The sequence below is a fragment of the Eleutherodactylus coqui genome, chromosome 8 (assembly GCF_035609145.1).
Source record: "Eleutherodactylus coqui strain aEleCoq1 chromosome 8, aEleCoq1.hap1, whole genome shotgun sequence".
In the NCBI taxonomy this organism is placed as follows: Eukaryota; Metazoa; Chordata; class Amphibia; order Anura; family Eleutherodactylidae; genus Eleutherodactylus; species Eleutherodactylus coqui.
The window spans coordinates 159914623-159939020 of record NC_089844.1 but is presented as its reverse complement, the minus strand read 5'-3'; the positions used below and the strand labels follow the sequence as shown (position 1 = coordinate 159939020).

Here is a 24398-nt window from a genome sequence, read left to right as displayed (position 1 = left end):
CATTATCTACCAATCAGATCTAGGCTTCTCTGTTCTACAGTCCAGGAGGCCGAATACTATATTATGTTTACACTATGGCTGTTATGGCCTCTGGGCACAGCAGGCAGTGCCTCCTCTCACCTCTCTCACCTATAGGTCATGGCCATCGGCATCCTCTTGCTCTCCATCTTCTAGGTAGCAGAGACCTTTCTCCAGCTGCTGCCTTGGCCTATAGGGTGCACATGCCTGTTTAGCTTACCTCTTAAAGGGAACCTGCCATTAGCTTTGAGCCCCACAAACTACGTTATGGGGCTCAAAGTTTAGGGAACAAGGGGTCTGGGGAGCTATTTTTCATACTCACTGTGCACCCTGTTCCAGCGCTGTGTCCCAGGGAAGTTGACTCTTTTCATCTGGCTGTGTGTGCATGCTCTACAATAAAGATGAATGGAAGAGCGTGCACAGACCGGCTGAAGAGTAACGCTATGTGCGTGCAACAACTTCATGGGGACACAGCACTGAAATAGGGCGCCCAGTGAGAATGAAACACTGCTCCTAACGCTCCCTGTTTTCTCATCTTTGAGCCCCATACGCAAATAGTATGCAAAGGTGATAACAGGTTCCCTTTAAAGAGCCATTGAGTGCATCCAGCTTTCCTATCCCCACATATCCCAGCTCCTCCCATTTTATTTAAGGTACCTTCTTCCACTGGGCGGTGCCTGAGTAATAGGCTCGTAGTGGTCATGTGTCTGATTCTGCTTGTTTTCCGGTTGGAGCCTTTGCCTAATTATCCAGTTTTCTTGAATTCTACATGTACCAGGAGATGGGAACTCAGCACCGAAAAAAGGAGGTTATTTTATTTAGACATAGTTAAAGGGGTTGTCCCGCGCCGAAACGTTTTTTTTTTTTTTCAACAGCCCCCCCGTTCGGCGCGAGACAAACCCGATGCAGGGACTTAAAAAAAAAACCGCACAGCGCTTACCTGAATCCCCGCGCTCCGGTGACTTCTTACTTACCGGTTGAAGATGGCCGCCGGGATCTTCTCCCTCGGTGGACCGCAGGGCTTCTGTGCGGTCCATTGCCGATTCCAGCCTCCTGATTGGCTGGAATCGGCACGTGACGGGGCGGAGCTACACGGAGTCGCTCTCCGGCACGAGCGGCCCCATTCAGAAAAGAAGAAGACCCGGACTGCGCAAGCGCGTCTAATCTGGAGATTAGATGCTGAAAATTAGACGGCACCATGGAGACGAGGACGCCAGCAACGGAGCAGGTAAGTGAAAAATTTCTTATAACTTCTGTATGGCTCATAATTAATGCACAATGTACATTACAAAGTGCATTAATATGGCCATACAGAAGTGTATACCCCCACTTGCTTTCGCGGGACAACCCCTTTAAAAGAACATAAAACCATCGATGCACTTAATGACTGACGCGTTTTAGCAACTATAATCCCTAATCGTAGTATAACAATAATAAACTGATTGCAGGTGTGGAAGGAAATGAGGTGGTGACAATGTGGCAGCGACACCTCCTTTCATCATCATATACAGGATAATTAGTGTGCAAAGTAAATAAAGTGAAAATACATGAACACTAATAGATAAACATTAAGTCAGAACGCAGATTTAATGCAGTTGGAAATTGAGTACTTAGTTGCATTATTCAGAAAGCTTTTCTGGATAGAAGCTTTTTGTGCCAATCTCTAATGGGTTGACTGATGCTTTCAACTGCTGTTGTTTGTAGGTATGTAACATCAGACTTATGTGCATCTAAAACATGATGGGAATGCCTGGAAAGGGCCCGTCCTGATAGGTCATTGGTGGTAGTAGAAGCACCTGTTATGTGTTCTGCAATACGGATTTTTAAGCTGCGAGACGTACAGCTGGCATATTGTTCATGGCATAAAGTACATTCTACTAAATAAACGACATAATTACTGCTGTAGTTTATAAAAGTATTTCTATGAAAAGTTCTGTTTGCATGGTTGGACTTTACCTTGATTAATGTGTTTGCAAAAGCCCACGTCGCGGTAAAGCGCATTTATACAATCCATTGAAATCTAACCAACGTGAATGAGGTGCTAGTGGTTTGGAATACAAACTAGGCGATAAAGACTGGGCTAACGCAGGAGACTTTAAAAAAAAAATCTGACCCCTGAGTGTAAAATTGTTCTGATGCAATCACCTTTTTGCGACGCTGCATAAGACGTCTGGCATAAGTCTCCCATGTCATACTTGCTCAAATAACGGGGACTTGAGAAACTTCCGATCCTTGCTGTTTAAAACTTTTTATATGCTACAGTCAATTTGATCTCTGTCACTCATCGGATTCCCACAATGTAATTGCAGGGTCCCGATGGGTTGCTTTGGCATCCAGAGGCTTGAATATGGCCTCTGGGTCTACCAGCTATGTTGGTCTATGAGGTTCAGTCTCTGGCTGAACTTTATAGATTTTATAATACACTGCTATTCTAAAGTATAGCAGTGCTTTATAAGAATGATGAAAGATGATGATATTCAAGTCCCCTAGTGGGACAAAAATAAAAAGTTAAAAAAGGAATAAAAAAATGACAAAATTTAAAAAAGTAAAAACGCCACTTTTCTCCCTTTGAACACTGTCAAAATGAAATCCAAAAAAACTAATATCTGAATTGCTTTCCCCCGCACTTCCCCTAAAAAAATTATAAAAGTTGTATAATACATTATATGTACCCCAAAATGATGTAATTAAAAATACAACTTGTCCCACAAAACAAGCCCTCATACAGCTATGTCGATGGAAAAATTCAAAAATTATGGTTCTAGGTATGTAATAATAAGAAAAACTGAAAAGTTAGGGTATTAAAATCGACTAGGTTAGTTATTTTGTATAACACATTTAATTTGGGTAAATTGAGCAGTATATGCTGTGGAAAAAAACAAAGTCTGATCCATCTATTTCACTAGCAGATTTGGGGAGCATGAATATGAACAGGTTTCAGAATCTGTGATTCATTTAGCTCCATTAATAAGATGCTTGTTGTAGCCTCGTTGTTTGAGGCAACAAGAAATAATATGAGATTTCTTTTCATAATCTAGTACAAATGAACAGGCGCATTTGGCACGAATGAACCCACCAATAGGAATGTCTTTAATAATGTGAGTAGGTTGGCAGTTAGTAGTGGGTAGAAGAGTATCGGTGTGTAGAATCACCGGTAAGGGAAACATCGAAAACAGCAATGGTATTTGGGTGTGTAGGGGGTACAAAAGATAAATTGTCCTTGTTGGAATTAAGATAATTAATGAATTCTGGTATGCTCTTGAAGGTTCCTTGCCAACCTTAGGATTAGATCATCTATATACCTCCCATACCACCCAATGGAATATTGGAAATGGTTATGGGGACTATATAGATGAGAGTCCAAATATGAGAGGACATATATAAGTTGGCTAAAAACTGAGAAAAACTAGTGCCCTTTGGGCATCCACGATGCTGTAAATAATAATGGTTATTCGACATGAAAATATTATGTGATATTTCAAAAGTAGCAATTGTTATGATGAACACTTTGAGATCAAAGAAAAATGACTGTATTTGTCCAAATGCTGTCCCAATGCTGTAATGGCTCTATCATGCGGTATAATGGTATGGAGAGACGTGACATCTAAAGTCATTCATGAAGACTGGTCTCTCTAATGTGAATAATTCATCATTTGGAGCAATGTGTCCTTTATATAACCAGAAGTACGAATGGTTGAAGGATCTTGTCCAGCCAGATACTCAGACATTCTGGGAGGAATTGTTGGACATAATGGAGGTGGAAAGCAATTTTTATGGATTTTTAGGAAAGCCATGTAGTATTGGATAAACGAGAAAATCGGGTAAAAAATATTCCTGTTGTTTAGAATCAATTGTGTCCAAGACTAGACCTTCCTGCAGAAATATATATGTAACAGGATGAGTAGGATCAGAAGAGAACGTTTGTATGTGGTGTATTGTCTGATAACATTGTATTGATTAGTTGTTCATAGAGTTGCTTGTCCAGAATCAGCACTGCGCCTCCCCTGTCAGCCGGACGTATGATGGTCTATGGATTGCTTTTTTGGATCTTGAAAAGCTTTCTGCTCATTTGCTGTAAGATTGGAGGGTGTAGTGCATTGTTGGTGATATAAAGCTGTTCGTTCTTTGCTGGTACTCTGAATTGAATACGATAAAAATATGGATTGGGAATCCTTTGAAAGTTCATAGTGGTGGTAATTTCATTATTCCCTGAAGATGACAGAGTAGACATTTGGACATCAAACATTGTTGATGTCGCTGCCACATTGTTACCGCATCATTTCCTTCTTCTCGGTTCATTATTGTCATACTATGATTAAGGCTTATAGAAGCTGAAATGTGTCAGCACTCGGGTGTCTTTTTTTAACCATGTCTAAATAAAATAGCCTGCTTTCATTCGGTGCTGGAGTTCCCATCTTCTGCTACATGTGGATGTATTCCTGAATACCGGCGCAGCGTCTCCATCTGGGCATCCATCACTTTCACCTGTGATGTGAGCTCTTATACCTTTTTTTTTTTTTTGCATTTCCCAAACTCTGCCTAGTGTAACCTTGGCCCATTGTATTGCCCACGTATTGCCATGAATGCCGCCTGCCCTGAATTTCTGTTTGTTTAACTCCTTAACCACCGGCCCTTATTTTTCCATTTTCTGTTTTTCCTCCCCCCTTTAAGAAAAAAAAAAATCATAGCTCCTTTATTTATCCATTGACGTAACTGTCTGAAGGCTTGTTTTTTGTGGGACAAGTTGTATTTTTAATGACACTATTTAATGTACCATATAATGTGCTGAAAAACTTTTAAAAAAATTCTAAGTAGAGTGAAATAGGAAAAAAAACTATTTGTTTGCCATTTCTTACAGAATGTCCTATAGTTCTTATTGATACCATTTTGGAGTATATACAACTCTTTGATTGCTTTTATATTACATTTTTTCTTGGAGACATGTTGACCAAAAAAGCGATTCTGGTGTTTTTTTTCTGATGATTTTCACGGAGCGCTATAAATAATGCGTTGCTTTGATAGATTGGACTTTTACAGATGCAGCGATATCAAATATGTTTTGAGGTTTTATTATTTAGATTCCTTTATTATAGACTAGCTGATATACCCGGCTTCGCTCGAGTTAATTTGGTACTGGTCTTTATCTGGTGTTCACACGGAAAATCTTATGAAGTCGTGGTTACTTTAGAGATACTGAGGAAAAAGATATGTTCACCATTTTGCATAGTTCTCTGCGTTACCCAGAAAACACCACGTGGAGGCAACCATGCAACGTTTCCTTTATATAAAATGACATCAGGAAGTGAGAGAATTAGATTATGTACATAAAATTTGGACACTAATTCTTTTGCGCTTAGAATTGAATAATCGAGTTGCGACCCATTAACTTTTCATATTTATGACACAATCAATGCTTGTGCCAAATTTCATGTTTCTATGACACTGGAAAGTGAGGGATTTAGATTATGTACGTAAAATTTGGACGCTAATTCTTTTGCGCATAGAATTGAATAATGGAGTTGGGACCCATTAGCGTTTCCTATTTATGACATAATCAATGTTTGTGCCAAATTTCCTGTTTCTATGACACCGGAAAGTGAAGAAATTACATTCCGCATGTAAAATTTGGACGCTAATTCTTTTGCGCATAGAATTGAATAATCAAGTTGGGACCCATTAGCTTTTCCTATTTATGACATAATCAATGCTCGTGCCAAATTTCACGTTTATATGACACAGGAAAGTGAAAAAATTACATTCCGCACGTAAAATTTTGACTCCAATTCTTTTGCGCTAGAATTGAATAATCGAGTTGGGACCCATTAGCTTTTCCTATATATGACATAATCAATGCTCGTGCCAAATTTCACGTTTCTATGACACCAGAAAGTGAAAAAATTACATTCCGTACGTAAAATATCGACGCCAATTCTTTTGTGCTAGAATTGAATAATCGAGTTGGGACCCATTAGCTTTTCCTATATATGACATAATCAATGCTCGTGCCAAATTTGACATTTCTATGACACCGGAAAGTAAGAAATTACATTCCGCACGTAAAATTTGGACGCTAATTCTTTTGCGCATAGAATTGAATAATGGAGTTTGGACCCATTAGCTTTTCCTACTTATGACATAATCAATGCTCGTGGCAAATTTCCCGTTTCTATTACACCGGAAAGTGAAGAAATTACATTCCGCACGTAAAATTTGGACGCTAATTGTTTTGCGCATAGAATTGAATAATCGAGTTGGGACCCATTAGCTTTTCCTATCTATGACATAATCAATGCTCGTGCCAAATTTCACGTTTCTATGACACCGGAAAGTGAAAAAATTACATTCCGTACGTAAAATATCGACGCCAATTCTTTTGTGCTAGAATTGAATAATCGAGTTGGGACCCATTAGCTTTTCCTATATATGACATAATCAATGCTCGTGCCAAATTTGACATTTCTATGACACCGGAAAGTAAGAAATTACATTCCGCACGTAAAATTTGGACGCTAATTCTTTTGCGCATAGAATTGAATAATGGAGTTTGGACCCATTAGCTTTTCCTACTTATGACATAATCAATGCTCGTGGCAAATTTCCCGTTTCTATTACACCGGAAAGTGAAGAAATTACATTCCGCACGTAAAATTTGGACGCTAATTGTTTTGCGCATAGAATTGAATAATCGAGTTGGGACCCATTAGCTTTTCCTATCTATGACATAATCAATGCTCGTGCCAAATTTCACGTTTCTATGACACCAGAAAGTAAAAAAATTACATTCCGCACGTAAAATTTCGACGCCAATTCTTTTGCGCTAGAATTTAATAATGGAGTTGGGACCTATGAACTTTTCCTATTTCTGACATAATCAGTACTCGTGCCAAATTTCCGGTTTCTATGACACCGGAAAGTGAGAAAATTAGATTCCGTACGTAAAATTTGCACGCTAATTCTTTTGCGCATAGAATTGAATAATGGAGTTGTGACCCATTAGCTTTTCCTATTTATGACATATTCAATGCTCGTGCCAAATTTGAAGTTTTTATGACATTGGGAACTGAGAGATTTAGATTATGTACGTTAAATTTCGACGCCAATTCTTTTGCGCTAGAATTGAATAATGGAGTTGGGACCCAATTACTTTTCCTATTTTGGAGATAATCTATGCTTGCGCCAAAATTCATGTTTCTACGACATCGGGAAGTTGGAGAACTTTTGGCGAGTCAGTCAGTCAGTGAGTCAGTGAGGGCTTTCAGCTTTATATATATAGATGACATCAGGAAGTGAGATAACCAATGCTCGTGCCAAATTTCAAGTTTCTATGACATCGGGAAGTGAGAGAATTAGATTCCGTACGTTAAATTTGGATGCTAATTCTTTTGCGCTAGAATTGAATAATCGAGTTGGGACCCATTAACTTTTCCTATTTATGACATAATCAATGCTCGTGCCAAATTTCATGTTTTTATGACATCGGGAAGTGAGAGAATTAGATTCCGTACGTAAAATTTGGACGCTAGTTCTTTTGCGCTAGAATTGAATAATCGAGTTGGGACCCCTTTGCTTTTCCTATTTTGGACATAATCAATAATCGTGCCAGATTTCATGTTTCTATGACATTGGAAAGTTGGAGAATTAGTGGCGAGTCAGTGAATCAGTCAGTCAGTCAGTGTGGGCTTTCGTCTTTATTTGTATACTAGCTGATATACCCGGCTTCGCCCGAGTTAATTTGGTACTGGTGTTTATCTGGTGTTCACACGGAAAATCTTATGAAGTCGTGCTTACTTTAGAGATACCGAGGAAAAACATATGTTCACCATTTTGCATAAAAAAATTACATTCCGCACGTAAAATTTGGACGCTAATTCTTTTGCGCATAGAATTGAATAATCGAGTTGGGACCCATTAGCTTTTCCTATTTATGACATAATCAATGCTCGTGCCACATTTCACGTTTCTATGACACCGGAAAGTGAAGAAATTACATTCCGTACGTAAAATTTGGACGCTAATTCTTTTGCGCATAGATTTGTCACCGTGACAGAACAATTCCCAAAATGGATTCTAGAACAAATATCACCGGGGGAATCACTAGTGTTAAAATTTAACTTTTATTTGAAAATAAATTAAAATGCGTGAAGGCCTCGTTTTTTATCTCTATAATAAAACCTCTATTAAATTTATGTGGTGTTCTCAATTGGTTTCAACAATTGCTTGTATATATATATCTCTCTCATCTAGGAGATTCTTTTATGATCAGGAGGGTATCTATCACTACTTAGAAGATAACTAATAGCGTTTAACACTAACAGCGCCAAATGATATCAGTGATATATCATACCCCCAAGCCAGTCTCCTATTACAAGCAAAATTGTTTTTTCCAAAGAATCCGGTGATAAAGTTTACATCCACTTGATCACCATGTTGGATTTGGCTCATTGGGATTGCATACCAGATTCTTTTTGCAAGACCAATTGGAAGAATATAAAAAAAGGAAAAGAAACCAGCATCTAATATATAGTGCTGAGTATTTTTCCTTTGCAACGGCAATGAAAAGCACCGTCTCTGCTCTTTTTAAACTTATGCCTTTATGCATATGAGTGATCAAACTAGTGGGTATAGTGAGATTCCTCTTGATTTTACAGGGATATCTCAATGCTTTAACCCCTTTTAAATGTTTGTCACCCAAAATGTCTGGGAAACATTAGGCTTTGATGGTTACATTTTTCAAACCCATCAACAATATATGGATGCCCAATGTTAACCCTGATACTACTCTGACAGCCCCATCGACGCGTTTCTACAGATCAATTTCTTATGACTGTGTCATCAGGATGGTTTGTTTAAGGTGCATTAGAACGTTTCTTAGGCTTAAGAAATTCATCTCTGCTTGACTTCTTAGCAAATTCCTCAGCCACCGCCACCACTTCTTGTGGGTATCCCCTGTCGGCAAATCTTTGACTCATCTCTTTAGATTTCACTTCATAGTCATCATAAGACGTACAATTCGTAGCGAAAAGACAAGCCTTGCGATGCATGTACGGGAGAAACATAACAATGACCCAGAGTCCGTAACATTTCAAGGCATAGAGATTATCAGAGATAATGGAAGAAGGGGAAATTTGTACAGGAAACTGATGCAAAAGGAGACCAGATGGATTCATCGATTAAATTCATGCGTGCCTAAAGGCCTTAATGAGAATTTATCTTTTGCGGCATTTATTTAAATTCTCTCAGTATGTAATCAGGCTGAATTACAGATTTATATGCCAGCAATGAGTGTTTAAAATGTCTACTATATCATCTATGATAAACTATGGGTAGCTACTGCATAACTACGGATCATTAATTGGTTTATGCTTAAGTACAGTGTTGCAAAGCAATATGATAACAAAGATAGGTATTGCAATTGCGAATAAAATTGATAGAGGGATTTGCCTTATAAAAATCATAACTAAACAGGTGGGTGTAACCAAACAATAAATACACAATAAATGACCCAATATACATTTGATTTTTATTGATCTTTTATCTAATGGTGAGATCATATGCATCATGGCTGAAAAGCATTCTTAATAAATAATGTCATTTATCTAGTTAACATCTGAACCTACTATGTCCGTTCAGTTTAATATATGCATTGTGCTCTATAGTATAACATTCAAGTACTATCTGAATAAACTCCTTTGCTGAATATCTATGTACTGGGAAATCCCGTTCTTTAAAAGCCCATCCGGGGATTACCTTAGTCCGGCAATCCACAACTCTACGTCATCATGCTGCGCTTGGTTGCCGGGTAGCGCGGCTGCCACCACGTTAGTGGTTGGCAGTGGTTGGCGCCGCGTCCCCGACGCCAGTGCGCATGCGCAGCGACGCCTTACCATCGCGTCCATTATACTGCGCTTGGTTGCCGGGGGGCGCGGTGGCTGCCACGTCACTGGTTGGCAGTGGTTGGCGCCGCGCTCCAGGCGCCAATGCGCATGCGCAGTGATGCCTCACCACCGCGTCCATAGTGATGACAGCGGGGGAAGTGGCTATATGCCTATTGGCTGGCCGAGACGAGCCCCTTGGGAAGGGAGGCGTGGTCTTTCACTTATAAGCCTCTAATTGAGGTATACCTACTAATGCTGCTCAGTTGAACACAGCCGTCAGGCTGTACGTGTCTGCACCTTAAACAAACCATCCTGATGACACAGTCATAAGAAATTGATCTGTAGAAACGCGTCGATGGGGCTGTCAGAGTAGTATCAGGGTTAACATTGGGCATCCATATATTGTTGATGGGTTTGAAAAATGTAACCATCAAAGCCTAATGTTTCCCAGACATTTTGGGTGACAAACATTTAAAAGGGGTTAAAGCATTGAGATATCCCTGTAAAATCAAGAGGAATCTCACTATACCCACTAGTTTGATCACTCATATGCATAAAGGCATAAGTTTAAAAAGAGCAGAGACGGTGCTTTTCATTGCCGTTGCAAAGGAAAAATACTCAGCACTATATATTAGATGCTGGTTTCTTTTCCTTTTTTTATATTCTTCCAATTGGTCTTGCAAAAAGAATCTGGTATGCAATCCCAATGAGCCAAATCCAACATGGTGATCAAGTGGATGTAAACTTTATCACCGGATTCTTTGGAAAAAACAATTTTGCTTGTAATAGGAGACTGGCTTGGGGGTATGATATATCACTGATATCATTTGGCGCTGTTAGTGTTAAACGCTATTAGTTATCTTCTAAGTAGTGATAGATACCCTCCTGATCATAAAAGAATCTCCTAGATGAGAGAGATATATATATACAAGCAATTGTTGAAACCAATTGAGAACACCACATAAATTTAATAGAGGTTTTATTATAGAGATAAAAAACGAGGCCTTCACGCATTTTAATTTATTTTCAAATAAAAGTTAAATTTTAACACTAGTGATTCCCTCGGTGATATTTGTTTTGCGCATAGAATTGAATAATCGAGTTGGGACCCATTAGCTTTTCCTATTTATGACATAATCAATTCTCGTGCCAAATTTCACGTTTCTATGACACCGGAAAGTGAAAAAATTACATTCCGCACGTAAAATTTTGACGCCAATTCTTTTGCGCTAGAATTGAATAATCGAATTGGAACCTACGAACTTTTCCTACTTATGACATAATCAATGCTCGTGCCAAATTTCACGTTTCTATGACACCGGAAAGTGAGATAATTAGATTCCGTACGTAAAATTTGGACGCTAATTCTTTTGCGCATAGAATTGAATAATCGAGTTGGGACTCATTAGCTTTTCCTATTTATGACATAATCAATGCTCGTGCCAAATTTCAAGTTTCTATGACATTGGAAAGTGACAGATTTAGATTACGTACGTAAAATTTCGACGCCAATTCTTTTGCGCTAGAATTGAATAATCGAGTTGGGACCCAATTACTTTTTCCATTTTGGAGATAATCTATGCTTCTGCCAAATTTCATGTTTCTACGACATCGGGAAGTTGGAGAACTTTTGGCGAGTCAGTCAGTCAGTGAGGGCTTTCAGCTTTATATATATAAATATGGCAAAGTTTTTAGTTTTTCTTAACTTTTATTAGCTTTTATATTTTTAATATTTAATAAAACGTTTTACATTTTCTTTTAGCTCCCATAGGGAGCAAGAACTTAGGATGCTTTGATCGCTCTTGCAGTGTGATATAATGACAAAACATTGCATTATACCGCGATCTGACAGGCACAGGTATAGCTTGATAGGTAATCTGCAATGGCAGCCCTGTGGCCCTCCAGAAGGGCCCTGGCTGCCATGGCAACTGCATGGCTACCCGTGATCTTATCACGAGGGGAGTGCAGGACCACCAAACATCAATCGTGACATTTAAATGCTGCTGTCAGAATAGACTGCGGCATTTAAAGGGTTAACAGCTCTGATCATTGGCGCTTCATCGTACGTAATCCTTCATTCAAAGATTTTTTTTTGACTATGCAAATAATATTGTTTTAGTGCTATAAAATCTATTATTAAATGTCTATTCTCAGTAAAGCCACCCCCATCAGTAAAAACGTCATTTTCAGTAACATTGTAACAGAAGATACCGGAGATTGGAGAAGGAGGGGAGGAAGGGGATGAAGCTGCAGTTTCTCAGTGTGTAAGGCTCTTGCTATGAGAGGAGGAGCAACTGAGCGGATGGGGCGGCTCCACGTCTGATAGCTTTCTCTACCACTTATTATTTCATAGTATATGTCCACCTTTGAAAATCACTTTCCAATTTATATTTGAATATTATATACATTAAGACTTGAGTAACTTTGTATATACATCACATTACATATCTTCTACTGATCCTGATGTACAGCCTATGTTATACTCCAATTCTGTATTCACAGTTCTGCTGGTTGTTATTGGAAACAATGAAGAAGTTTGTCCTAAGATCTTAGCTAGGCTTGTACAATGCAGGGGAGTAATTACTATATTCTACATCACATAGGTGAAGAGGAAATTTATCAGCAGACACTGAGGTATCAAGGAATACTGGGAGATTTCTCTGTAGCATGCAGAATTGTGAATACTGCTCTTGCCATGTAAGTGACCCTACAGCTTAAGGACAAAATTCTGTCCTGGAACCGCAGGGGAGGGGAGTATAGTAGCTGCATGTATTCTCTGCCATCCCTCCGATCTGCCGGATTTGGGTCTTATTTTCAGCTGTCCAACATGGGTGACGAAATCTTCAGGCCAACTAATCCCCACTGTGCATTGGTAGTGTTAGACTACCAATGCACTATACCTGCTCTCTGATTGGTCAAAACTGTTCATGTGACCAGCACTGGCCATTTAGAAAGCAGTGCACAGTGTGCATTAAGCAGTAAGAAAATCGCTGCAGTCAGCCAATGGCCGAAAAAAGATCTAAAACTGGTGGATCGGGGGAGGGGGGCAGCAGGTAATATATTCCCCTCCCCCTCCCGTTGCTTTAAAGGAGTTGTACTAAGATAGACTTTTAGTCTGATCAGTGGGGGTCTCAGCAGTAAACAAGCACTTATCCTGAGAACAGGGGTCCTACCTTTCTCTCTTCTGTCTCTGCAGGGATGCTTCTCCCACCCACAGTGACATCAGATAGAATGCAGTGATGGCCGGACATGCATAACTGCTCCATTCAATATCAAGGGGGCTGATGAAAATAGCCCACTGCTTGTACTCAGTTATCTTCGGCAACCCCATTGAAAATTAATGCACCACACATGTGCGGCTATAGCTCCCTTCAATCTCCTCCTCCCTGCATGGGTGCAGTCAGCCTACAGTGGGGATGTATGGGGAGAAAATACTCCTGTTCTCTGGATCTGTGGGGTTCTCAACAGCAAGACCCCTTTGGATAGGCGATGCAAATCCATCTTGACAGAACCTCTTTAATACAGGTTGTAACTGGATCAGTACAAGACGTGTAAAGCAATGTACAGCAGGGTGGCCGAAAAAACTCAACTTTCAACTACAAAGCAAGACACCCTCTAACTTTTTCCTTTTAGCAACCCTTTATCTGGGTCAGTTTCAGGTTCTTCTGTCTACGACAAGCTTGCGCTCAAAGACCATGCATTTTCAGACTTTTTACTAATGACGAAGAAGAAAAACAACTGTTGCTTCAAGTCGTGGAAGCAAATTGCAAGGCTGTTCCCACACAGTTTCCCCAGACGTCTGCTGTCCGGTCCTTAAGCGCAGACTGACAAGTATTTGTGTCGTAATTTTGACTATTTTCATATATTTGGAGGTATTTTTGCAGGAACAGCACAAATGTGTAGATTGTCAGCACAAATACCATTGTCAATACTTCATGTTTTAAAGTATAGCGGTTCTATTGCAAAAGCACATTGTTAATATTAATGCTGTAGCTCGTGGAATTGGAAATCTTGCACATAAGCGCCATTTCTCATAATATACATCCGCTTTGAGCCCCATCTTGCAGTTGGAATTTAAAGCTAAAACTTTACCCTAACATTACTATTAGCAGATGCAACAAATTGGGAAGGTGTCTTAATGTATAGCTGCCACTTAATTTTTTGCCATATCTCTATGGGCCACCCTAATGTACAGTATATACAGAGTAATCCCACTTTTTATGCAGAGTACATGAACTTTTGAAAGATTTCTGAGATATTATAGTGACATGTCAGAAGTCTGACTAGTAGGGTCTGGGAGGTGAGCCCCCCACCAATTGCTAAAATAAATGGGGAGAAATGTTCACCTGAACGTTGTGCTGGTTGTTCTCTTTTTGTTCTTGCTCTGAGCAACGTACAGGCATGAATAGAAAGTCTATGAGCCTCTAAATTGCTGAACGATCACGGTGGAAGAGGCACAACACTTGCCCGAGGGCTTATACCCCTTCATTTCAGCAATCAGTGGAAGTTTCAGCACCCAGACCGCCAGATAGTCATTGTGGTTCTATAAACCTTTGATTCAAGGGAGTTTACTTAATTTTCACACACTGCTTCTGCATTTTAGCCTATCTTTCGTTAAATAAACAATGGCACGGTGTCATTTGTCATGTGTTCTTCTTCATCTGAGGTTGCATTTACCTCATTTTAAGAACTTCTAAAGACTAGACGTTTTATCATTATGTCCTGAAAAATAAAACACAGGAATTCAAACAGGGTGTACTTAGTTTTTCTAATGACTGTGGCTCAGATTTAAAAAATCAGAACTCTATCAAAATCTCAAATCAATAATAGAATATTTCAAACTAAGTGACCATTCAGATGGTGTGGGTTTGGGTTTCATGCTATCTGGGTATTCCATGGACAGCAAATGACCCCATAGTAGCCTAGAAGGCTATTCACATGCTGATTGCTGCATGTCCTATTCTCATTCGTTTTTGCAGATGAGAATGGCATATGTAATCTGCAGGTCAGCGTATATCAGACAGCACACAGATGGGTACCTGCATGCTGTGCAATGCAAGATGTGCCCTCGTTTCTCAAATGCAGTTCCTATATTTTCATTTGCATGTGGCCTTAAACACAGACATGAAAATTCCTAGTGTAATATCAATGTACACAACCAATTAACCCTTTCCAATCTACTGTCTGAAGACATTCTGATTGAAGGCTGTACAGCTCCGATGTCGGAAGATGTCCGGCAGGGTATTCTTACTGTTGATTCCTGGCCGCTCTGTTGTCAGGGTCTTTCCAGCATGTCCCATACTGCAGTACTGGCTCTAGCCAGCAGATGGCGATATTGTATAATGGCAAAAAGAGAAAAACCACTAGGAAACCCTGAATCCAAAATTGGATAGCAAAGGGTTAAAGGGATGGGAAGGCTCTTCATAGTCGTGATGGCTGATGATAGAAGGCTTCACAATTTTGTCAAGAGTCTCTATTTTATTCGCAGCTGTCAGCCATTTTGCAGGTAATAACCTTATTTCTACTATCTGCGATGGTCGGCATCGTGGAGACTGTCGCCTTACCTGCTCACATCTGGTGTCTATAAAACTAATTTCTCAAATACCTTATTAGTCGCATTTCAGGCATCTCCAGCAGAACTTAAATGCAGCTTTCTGATGAACTTTGTGTAACAGTTGTTAAGAACTCTACTTGCTGTCAGTGAAAGGAAACCTTTTTCGTAGTTTTTACACCTAGTGGCTGAAATCTGCCCATACAGGCTTGTAATATATGATACACCTGAACGTATAGGCAACTACAGCAATGTTTCTCAATCTCAGACTTCTGGTGCCTCTAAATTTCATGATTTGAGGATCATCAATAGTAAAAAAAACCACCCATGGCAAATCCTGATACCTTGACAATACTTATATCACCTGTACAATACTAAAAATATAACCCGTGGGGTTATAAGTTATAACTTATAACGGACTGGGTCAAGGCTGATGGAAGGCTTTTTGTGGGACAAAGGCTTTGTGTAAGCCCCTACCCCTTAACTCAGCCCTGTAACGCAGGGATAGATTATGCTGGCCATACGCTTTATGTAATTGCTGAGGTCGGCAGGATCTGGTGACAATATAATCTGTGTAGAAAAAGTCCCACTCCCCTGTAGTGTCAGTCGATATGGGGGTGAAGCTGTAACCGGGCCTCTTAGTCAAGGGCGCCCATTAGCCCTCTAACCACACAAAGAGTTATATTCACATGGCAGAATCCAATCTGCGCCAGAATCTCAAAACTGCGGCAGAAATATACGGCTAAGCTGCAAATTTCTGCCATATATTTTGCGACCGATTTCTATGCAGATTTAGCCCTGTGAATGGGCAAAATCCATGTGTGAAATTTTCAGTGCGATTCCACGCAGATTCACATTAAGAAGTGACACGTCATTTCTTAACGTGGAATTGCATCAGAAATTCTGCATGCGGATTTTGCCTATTCGCAGGTCTAAATTCACGTTTGGATCCAGGGCAAAATACACAGCAGAAATACACGGCTTGATAGTAGATTTCTGCTGCAATTTTTAGAGACAGGATCCACATGGAATAATTTGCATTGGATTCCGCCATGTGAACACACCCCTAATATGGTTAGGGGGCCTTTGGCCCCCCCTGGCTAAGGGACCTGGTTGCAACTGCAGCCACTGTAGTTACTGCCAACAGGGAATAGTGAGAAAATGTGTGTCAGATTCCACTATGTGAACATGCCCTAAGGCTAACTGTACTCTGGACTGCTTATCTCCCTAAGGCGGGTGGCATGTGGCAGCATGTGCATGCTATATTCTCCTCCCCTGTCTCTTCTTCTCTAGTTCCACTGGTACTTTAAGGCACCAGAGAAGAAAAGACAGAGGAGGAGGATTAAGGATGCATATGCTGCTGCCTCAGAAAGAAGAGCAAGTAACAATATAAGGGCTCCTACCCACTAGCGGTTTTTTTAACGCTACGATAGCGCAGCGTTTTTTTCAATGGGACTTTCTAATGTTAAAATCGCATCACACAAAAATTGCAAAAGCCCAAACTTGCGATTTTTGTGCGATGCAATTTTAACATTAGAAAGTCCGATTGAAAAAAAAGCAGCGATATTGCAGCATTGAAAAAAAACGCTATTGGGTAGGAGCCCTAATAAAGAAATAATGGCTGGCGGCTGTGGAGCCTACAATTTGGTTGTGCAGACAGCAGGAGGTAGTATTACTATGGGGGCATAGAGAGGGCACTATTACTTTGCAGAGGAACAAAGGGAAATAATTACTTAGAGGACACTATTACCATATGTGGGATACTTATCACTATGGGTGGTGGGCACAAAGAGGACACTATTACCATATGTGGGATGCTTATTACTATGGGTGGTGGGCACAAAGAGGACACTATTGCCATATGTGGGATGCTTATTACTATGGGTGGTGCACAAAGTATGTATTATTACTTTGCACAGATAAGGGTACTTTGACTGTGAGACACAAAGCAAGCATTATTTTGTGAGAGGGTAATTTTTCCTGCATAGGATCACAAAGGAGGCAGTTATCACTATGTGGAGGCAAAATGGGGTATTATTACTGTGTGGCAGCACTATTATTTTATTGTGTACAAAAGGAGGCGTGTGGAAGGCACTATTACTGTACAGGGGCAGTGAGAGTAGCACTGAGCATAGCAGCAGGATGAGGAGTTTACATGCCGAGACTGATTGTAGCTGGAATAAATCTTCTTAGCGATCTGGGCTGGTTGGAGAAGAAAAGGTGAAAGCATGTGCCTCCAATCTTTAGAGATGTCACTTGAGTCACTGGAGGTAACTGCACTGTAATCACTATCACTGCTATCTGACTGCATTATAAAGATGCACTACCATACGTAGAGCTGAGCTACTATAACTTCGCCTGTTATTTGATAAAAGTTGTTTTACAGGTGTGCAGTCTACAATGTATTTGCACCATGGCCCTTCGCTACACCCCTGGAAACAAGCCTTTGCATGTTGCCTTTTTACATGCAAGATCCTTTCCTAACCACAAAATCTCTTCTGGTCAGCAAAGTAGGCTTTGGCTATAATTTGGACCTGAGGGTACTCATGGCCTAGACCTGAGAAACATAGTATTAGAGTAGGAGTAAGAGATACATTAGCAAATTCTGGCTTGGAGGTTTCTAGGCACTAATAGAGAACAATTGGCATGCCTTCTTACTCCGAGACTGCCCAGGGCATGTGTTTTCTGCATAGCAATGGGATTGTTCATTATTTCTTACATTTTTTTATTGAGTCATGGAGTGAAGGACCCTGGGGGCAAAGTAAGTGGCTTTCTGAAGGAGCAGCTCATACTTGATGCTAATATCATTGGTACAATGCAGTGAATGCTAGATGCCTATACATCAATTACATGGTTGGTTTACCATATGCCTAATAGCATTTCCTTCAAGAGAATGATAGATAATGGTGGTAGGTTTACAAGCATGGGCTGAATCTCAATGTCTTGCTGAATCAAAGATGCCCTTGTTTGTAGAAAGGCCATGAGGTGTAATACCCAGAACTGAACAGGAACAAGACTGGGTCATTTCTTATGACAGACCCAAACATCATAAATAATGCATTTTTACCTATTATCCATCCTTAAAAGCTTCATAAGCCACATTTTTGGACATGCTCCAACTTTACTACATCTAGGTGCCTTCAATGGGAGCTGACTGCCTAAAACACAAGAAATGCCCCTGTGTATAGTATAGTACATAAAGCAAACACTACTGTATTCTCACATTTATTTCCTGTATTACTGATAAATAAAGTTAATTAGGTACCTTTATGGGTAATACAAGAATATTTTGGGGGAATCAAATGTGATAGACATGCTTTGTCATTTCTTGTTTTCCTTAGTTTTGGCTTGTGTATGCTTTAACTAACATTAAAGGAATTGTGCGTCTTTACACCATTGATGACCCATCCTCAGGAGATACACACTGACAGCCACCAGGAGAGCAACTCATCAGCCGGGGTCCTGAACAGGAGACCCCTACCAATCAGCTATTGATGACATATTGTGAAGCCTCAATTTAGATTCTTCTATGGTACCCGTTCTTATCCTTCTGTACTACCCCTCTGAATATGATATAGATACCCATGAATAGTGTTGAGCCAACTGAACCAGTTGAACCCTGTTTCAGGTCGAACATTGCTAAACCTTGGGCGGTACATCCTAGACGAACCCACTAAAAGGTAGTGGTGATCCTGTGTCTCAGTGGTTAGCTCTGCCTTGCAGTGCTGGGGTCCTAGGCTCAAATCTGAGCAAATACAATGTCTGCATAAAGTTTGTGTATTCTCCCTGTGTTTCATAATAGCCACCCTTATTTTTATAGCATACGTATAATATTTACATGGCTTGATATTTTCTGTCTCCACTGGGACTCACAATCTATATTCACTATTAGTATGTTTTCTCAAACTCAGCAAGAACATAAAACTCCATGCAGAGTTTGTCCTTGGTCAGATTTGACCCCAGGATCCCAACACTTCAAAATATTAGTGCAAACCACTGAGCCACCATGCTGCTGCTGCTTCCCCTCAACAAATGTATACATTATATAAATAAAGATGATCATTTTTAGGAGGAATAAACCCACACAAATGAAGAACATACAAACTCCATTCAGATGTTGTCCGTGGTCAGATTTGAACCTAGGACCTCTGCACTGCCAGACAACAGTGCTTACCATTGAATGACCACACTTCTTCCTTCTCTTCCTCCTTCTTCCTTTAACTCTTCTGGAGGAGGAAGAGAAAGAAGAAGAAGAAGGATAATGGCTCAGTGGTTAGGTTCAATTCTGCCAAAAGGCAACATCTGCATGGAGTTTGTATGTCTGTTTGTGTGAGTTTGCGCCCACACTCCAAAAACATACTAACAGGTAAATAAAAATTGCGAGCACCAATGGGATAGTAAATATCAAGTGATCTAAAGCTCTATGTAATATGTATGTACTATATCAATAAAGATGATTATTATGAAATACAGGAAAACTATACAAACTCCATGCAGATGTTGTCCTTGCTCAGATTTGAAGCTAGGGCCTCAGCCTAGCAAGGCAGCAGTGCTAGCCACTGGACCACCCCCACTAATGTTACACAATAATTTTTAGGGGTATTGGTGAAGTTCTGGTTTGTTTTGAAATAATTTGGACTGAACAGACATTTTTGCTGAAATTTGGCGATCTGGCTGAACCAAAGTTTTCGAAGGTTGGTTCAACACTACCCATGAAGTTGTATGGATTCTTGAAACTCTATTGTTGGAACCTTTCCAGAGTGGGGAACTGGTTTAGTATGATGATGGTACATCAGCTAATGGTCCCAATGTGATTTCTTATGAAAATAATATATTTATCTAATCATCGTCAATAAACGACACACAAGACTGGAGATTTTTGTAAGAGTGTCATCTTTTCTATTTCTCATTGCAGTTTACTTCTTCCGGAAAAAACAATCATTCAGTGAAGAAAAAAAGAAACTGACCCCCAAAAAAGCAACAAACGTAGAATTTTTTTTTTTTAAACAAAATAAAGTGAAATAATAGAAAACGACCTCTTCTAAAACCCATGATTAAAACCTGATACTAACATGGTATTATTTTAACCCTTTAGCAGGTCCTGGAAAGACGAGCAAGGCCTTGCAATTGTGTGTTGTACCGGCTGCCAAAGGGTTAAGCTCTAGGTATATATATCTATCTATAGATTTATTTCTCATATTTAATTTCTCTCTCTCTCTCTTTACAGCAAACGTTGCAAATATAGAAATTTCTATCTGTACAGTGTAATAGTGATGACAGTTTTGAATGCAGCTGTAGGTGTTTAAATGGGAGCCTTCTTGTAGGCAAAGTCGGCACTGGAAGACTCAGTTGAAATACAAATTAACATTAAGGAAAGGAGTTTTACTGTCTTATTCCAGTTCTTGTTGCTGTTTTTTTTTTTTTTTTTCCGTTTCATTTTTGTCCTGCAGTGATGAAGGGATAGAACAAAATTTCACAGGAGTCAAACCACGCAAGTCAGAATATGAGATAACATGCGATAATGCGTTACAGAGTTCCGACCGCTCCTACTATCTCACACGGCTCTTATTTTTGCTTGATTTTTTTTCTCTTCTTTTGTTATAAAAAGAAATTCCTCTTCACAGTTTTAGCGTATATTTTTTGTTTTTTTCCTGATTTGCTGCATATGCTCATGTTTATTGACTTGATTCGTTATTTAGGTTTCTAAGCCATTGTATTGTTTTTTTCCGTTAGATTATATATAATAGTTTTTTTTGTTTGTTTTTTTTTCCATTCGTAAAGACAGTTTTGAATAAAAAGTAGCTGCTGCTAGTTGGAGTTTGGTCCTGTTAACCTCTTTACCGCTAAAGGGACCTACAGAATCTGTGTACCATGTACCCACAATGCTCTGCTGAGCACTCTTTTTAGGACAGGGTTAAGGTTTACGAAAGAAAGAGTTAAGTCACGAGTAGCTGAAGGCAAAGGGAAGAGGTGAGGACTCAGGACTTGTGCTGGGCAGAGACGCCCTTCCAGTAGTCCAGGATGTCATGGAGATCCTCATCTTTGGCAAACTGGACCTTTTTGCGCAGGGCATGACTGGCTGCCATATACTCTTCCTCTTTGTGGCGTTTGCGGTGCAGTTTGAAACGTTCCCAGATGCTGTGGGAGGGTTTGCACGTGTACTCTGGACTGGAGGTGTCGCTCAAATTGTGGTAGTGAGGTGAAAGTTGGGAATAAGCCAGTTCCCTTGGACGCGGTCGAGTTAAAGGTTCCAGTATGGAGGTTTTGCGACCTACTATGTTTTCATGCTGAGACATAGGCTGCTGTTGCGGCTGCTGCTGTTGCTCAGCTTGATGTGAGCCCGGATAGGAATGCCGGTGCTCCGTATACTGACGGATTTTTTCAGCTTCCGCTCTTAAGATTGCAGCAGCGGGGGTCACAGTGAGGATGGTATCAGCAGTTGGAGAAGTCTTCTCTATATACTTTGCTTCTGATTTATGTGCAGACCCTTTGGAACGAAATGACCTTGGACTGCGGATAGACCCACTGGAAGATGTGCTAGAGCGTTTTGGAGGTGCTTCCATGCTGTGATGCCTCTGTAAGGGATGGGTTTAGCTTTCCTTATATACTGGAGAAAGAAAACCATGTTTGCTGGGAATCTGTTCAGATATCAAGACCAACTGAGGCTCTGCTGTAAAGACAGCTCCCGACTTTACTCCTTGGAATGATGTTGTCTCTGACTTCAAGGCATCTATACAATTATTTATAATCTGGTTAACCTTGTCTACCTCCTTAGGAATGGTGGATATCTCTGCCACTGAACTCTGAGTGTCCGGTGGCATGGACAGTTCACAGTCTCTTCTCTCAGATTGCTCACCAGTTCACACCTCCATGTAATTCCCCTTCGTGGCTTTAGGGGTTTCACTGGTTTCTATCAGTTTGTACTGTTCCACTTCCCCCACTGACGGCAAATAGAGGATGCGGGACATTGATTCTGGACCCATCATCTGTCCTTGAGACAGCTGACTTATACTATGTGTCTCCATTTCAGGATCATATTTAAGTTCAATGATTCTTTTCTTCATACTACCACCTGCTTTGTTGTGCTTTTCCTCTTTTTGGCGCTTTTTGCGCAGGCAGTAGTATATGATACCCAATATTATTACCATACCAAACAGGCAGCCAAGAATAGTCATAATAGTCATAATATAGTGAGTGGCGGTGGATGGGGTAGGCACATGTTCTTGTTTGGTATGGCTGCGAGTGTAAAAGGCTATGCAGGTGTGGTTGAACCTGAGAGAATTACGAATAGAGGCGACACAGTAAGTGTAATTTGTGTTGGGTTTCAACCCGTCCAATTTTATGGATTCTTTCTCTGCCTTCAGGTTTCGAATGTCAGTAATGAAGCTATTATTGTACTGGACCAAGATGTACATATTGCTGTAAGGGTATGGTATTTCGGCCACTAGAACTGCATCTGAATGGGTTTCTGTGTTTAGGTTCACACTTAGGCTGACTTTGGAATTGGCAGGAGGAGTATAGACAATAATAAGGGGTGTAGTCCCATCACCGGAGAAACAGTCTTCATCAGAACAAGGGCTTTCAGGTGGACCAGTGGTGGCTTGGTACTTCGGAGACATCAAATATGGCATCATTGTATAAGACCCATCTGTGCAGAGAGATGACAGCATGCCAAGTGCATTATGATAACTGGATCGACCCTGACCCACCAAGAAATAACCTGTATAGTCAGGTGGAGAATCGCACTGCATGCGGTCAAAAGTACGAGTCATGTTGGTGAATATATCCAACCACTTTAGGAAGCCCAGAAGCTCACATGAGCAATAGAAAGGATTACTGTACAACTCACAAACAGTCAGCTTACTGAGGCCCACAAAAGTATTACTGTCCAGCCTCTGGATTCGGTTCATAGATAAGTCAATGTTTATAATGTTTGGGCAGTCCCAAAAGGCATTAGGAGTCACAGTTTCAATTAGGTTTGCCTGGAGGTAGAGAAACTCCAACATTCCCAGTCCCCTAAGAATTCCCTCAGTCAGACTTCGTAATCTGTTGTGACCAAGCTGGAGCATCTGCAAATTGGACTGACCAGCAAAAGCTCCATCTTCTATATATGACACCTCGTTCTTAGTGAGGTTGAGGTACGTTAAGTTGACGAATCGGCAAAGTGAAGAGTAGTGAACGCTCATTATTCTATTCTCATTGAGCCTCAGGTCCCTTACGGTGCTATCAATCTCCGTTGGTATAGACACATAAGGTGGCAGGTTCTGACTGCAGATTGCAAGCCAAACAAAACCCTGGTCACCTTCGATCAGCCAGCAGTCTGCCTGTACTTTACCGGTGTATAAAAGTGCAAACAGAACAAACATCCATAAGCAGAGAGCTGGCATTACAAATCCTCTGTGCCTAGCCATGGTAAATGATGCCCCAGCGTGGGGACTCCTTGGTACACTCTAGTATTTGAGAATACAGTAACTTATAATGTGAAGGACGAGCCACCTTTTTTCACTTTTCTCCTCATCAGTACAGCATTGAGTGCAGATCCCAAGTCTTTGCCAGAGGAAGACCACCGACGAGTAGTTGCACAGTCTATTCTGCAAGAACGTTGGAAGAAAATTCCTTGTGCATATTGAGTGCTAAATTTGGAGTCACTGACGATAAAGACACATTCGCTGGTCAAGCTGGTCTCCAAAGATAACACATTTATTGTCTGCAGTTCAATCCCATCCTGATTCTGCATCACATTTCACCAACTTCTTGTCTGGGGTCTTTTGAGGAGTTGATGTTTTTGTAGAATTCATGAGTCTCCCTGTAAACAAAAAAAACACATATTAATACAAAAATATTTTGTCACATTCAGAAAAACATTTTTGTTAGAGGGTTCTCATAGAAGAACCTGATCACAGCGCGTAGTCATGCTGGGGCCACCACTGATAAGTTATTCTATTTCCCTGCAG

At 40.4% G+C, this 24398-nt stretch overlaps 1 protein-coding gene across 1 annotated transcript in view; it reads right to left on the bottom strand.

The window, feature by feature from the left end:
* Positions 1-21203: 21203 nt before the first annotated feature.
* The window catches only part of LOC136577644 (protein ELFN1-like), a 66382-nt gene continuing 63187 nt past the window's right edge, over positions 21204-24398 (bottom strand). Inside the window, exon 2 of the mRNA XM_066577554.1 lies at positions 21204-24250. Coding sequence (XP_066433651.1) covers positions 22305-23855 — 1551 coding nt within the window. The 5' untranslated portion in view covers positions 23856-24250 and the 3' untranslated portion in view covers positions 21204-22304. The remainder of the gene's footprint in view (positions 24251-24398) is intronic.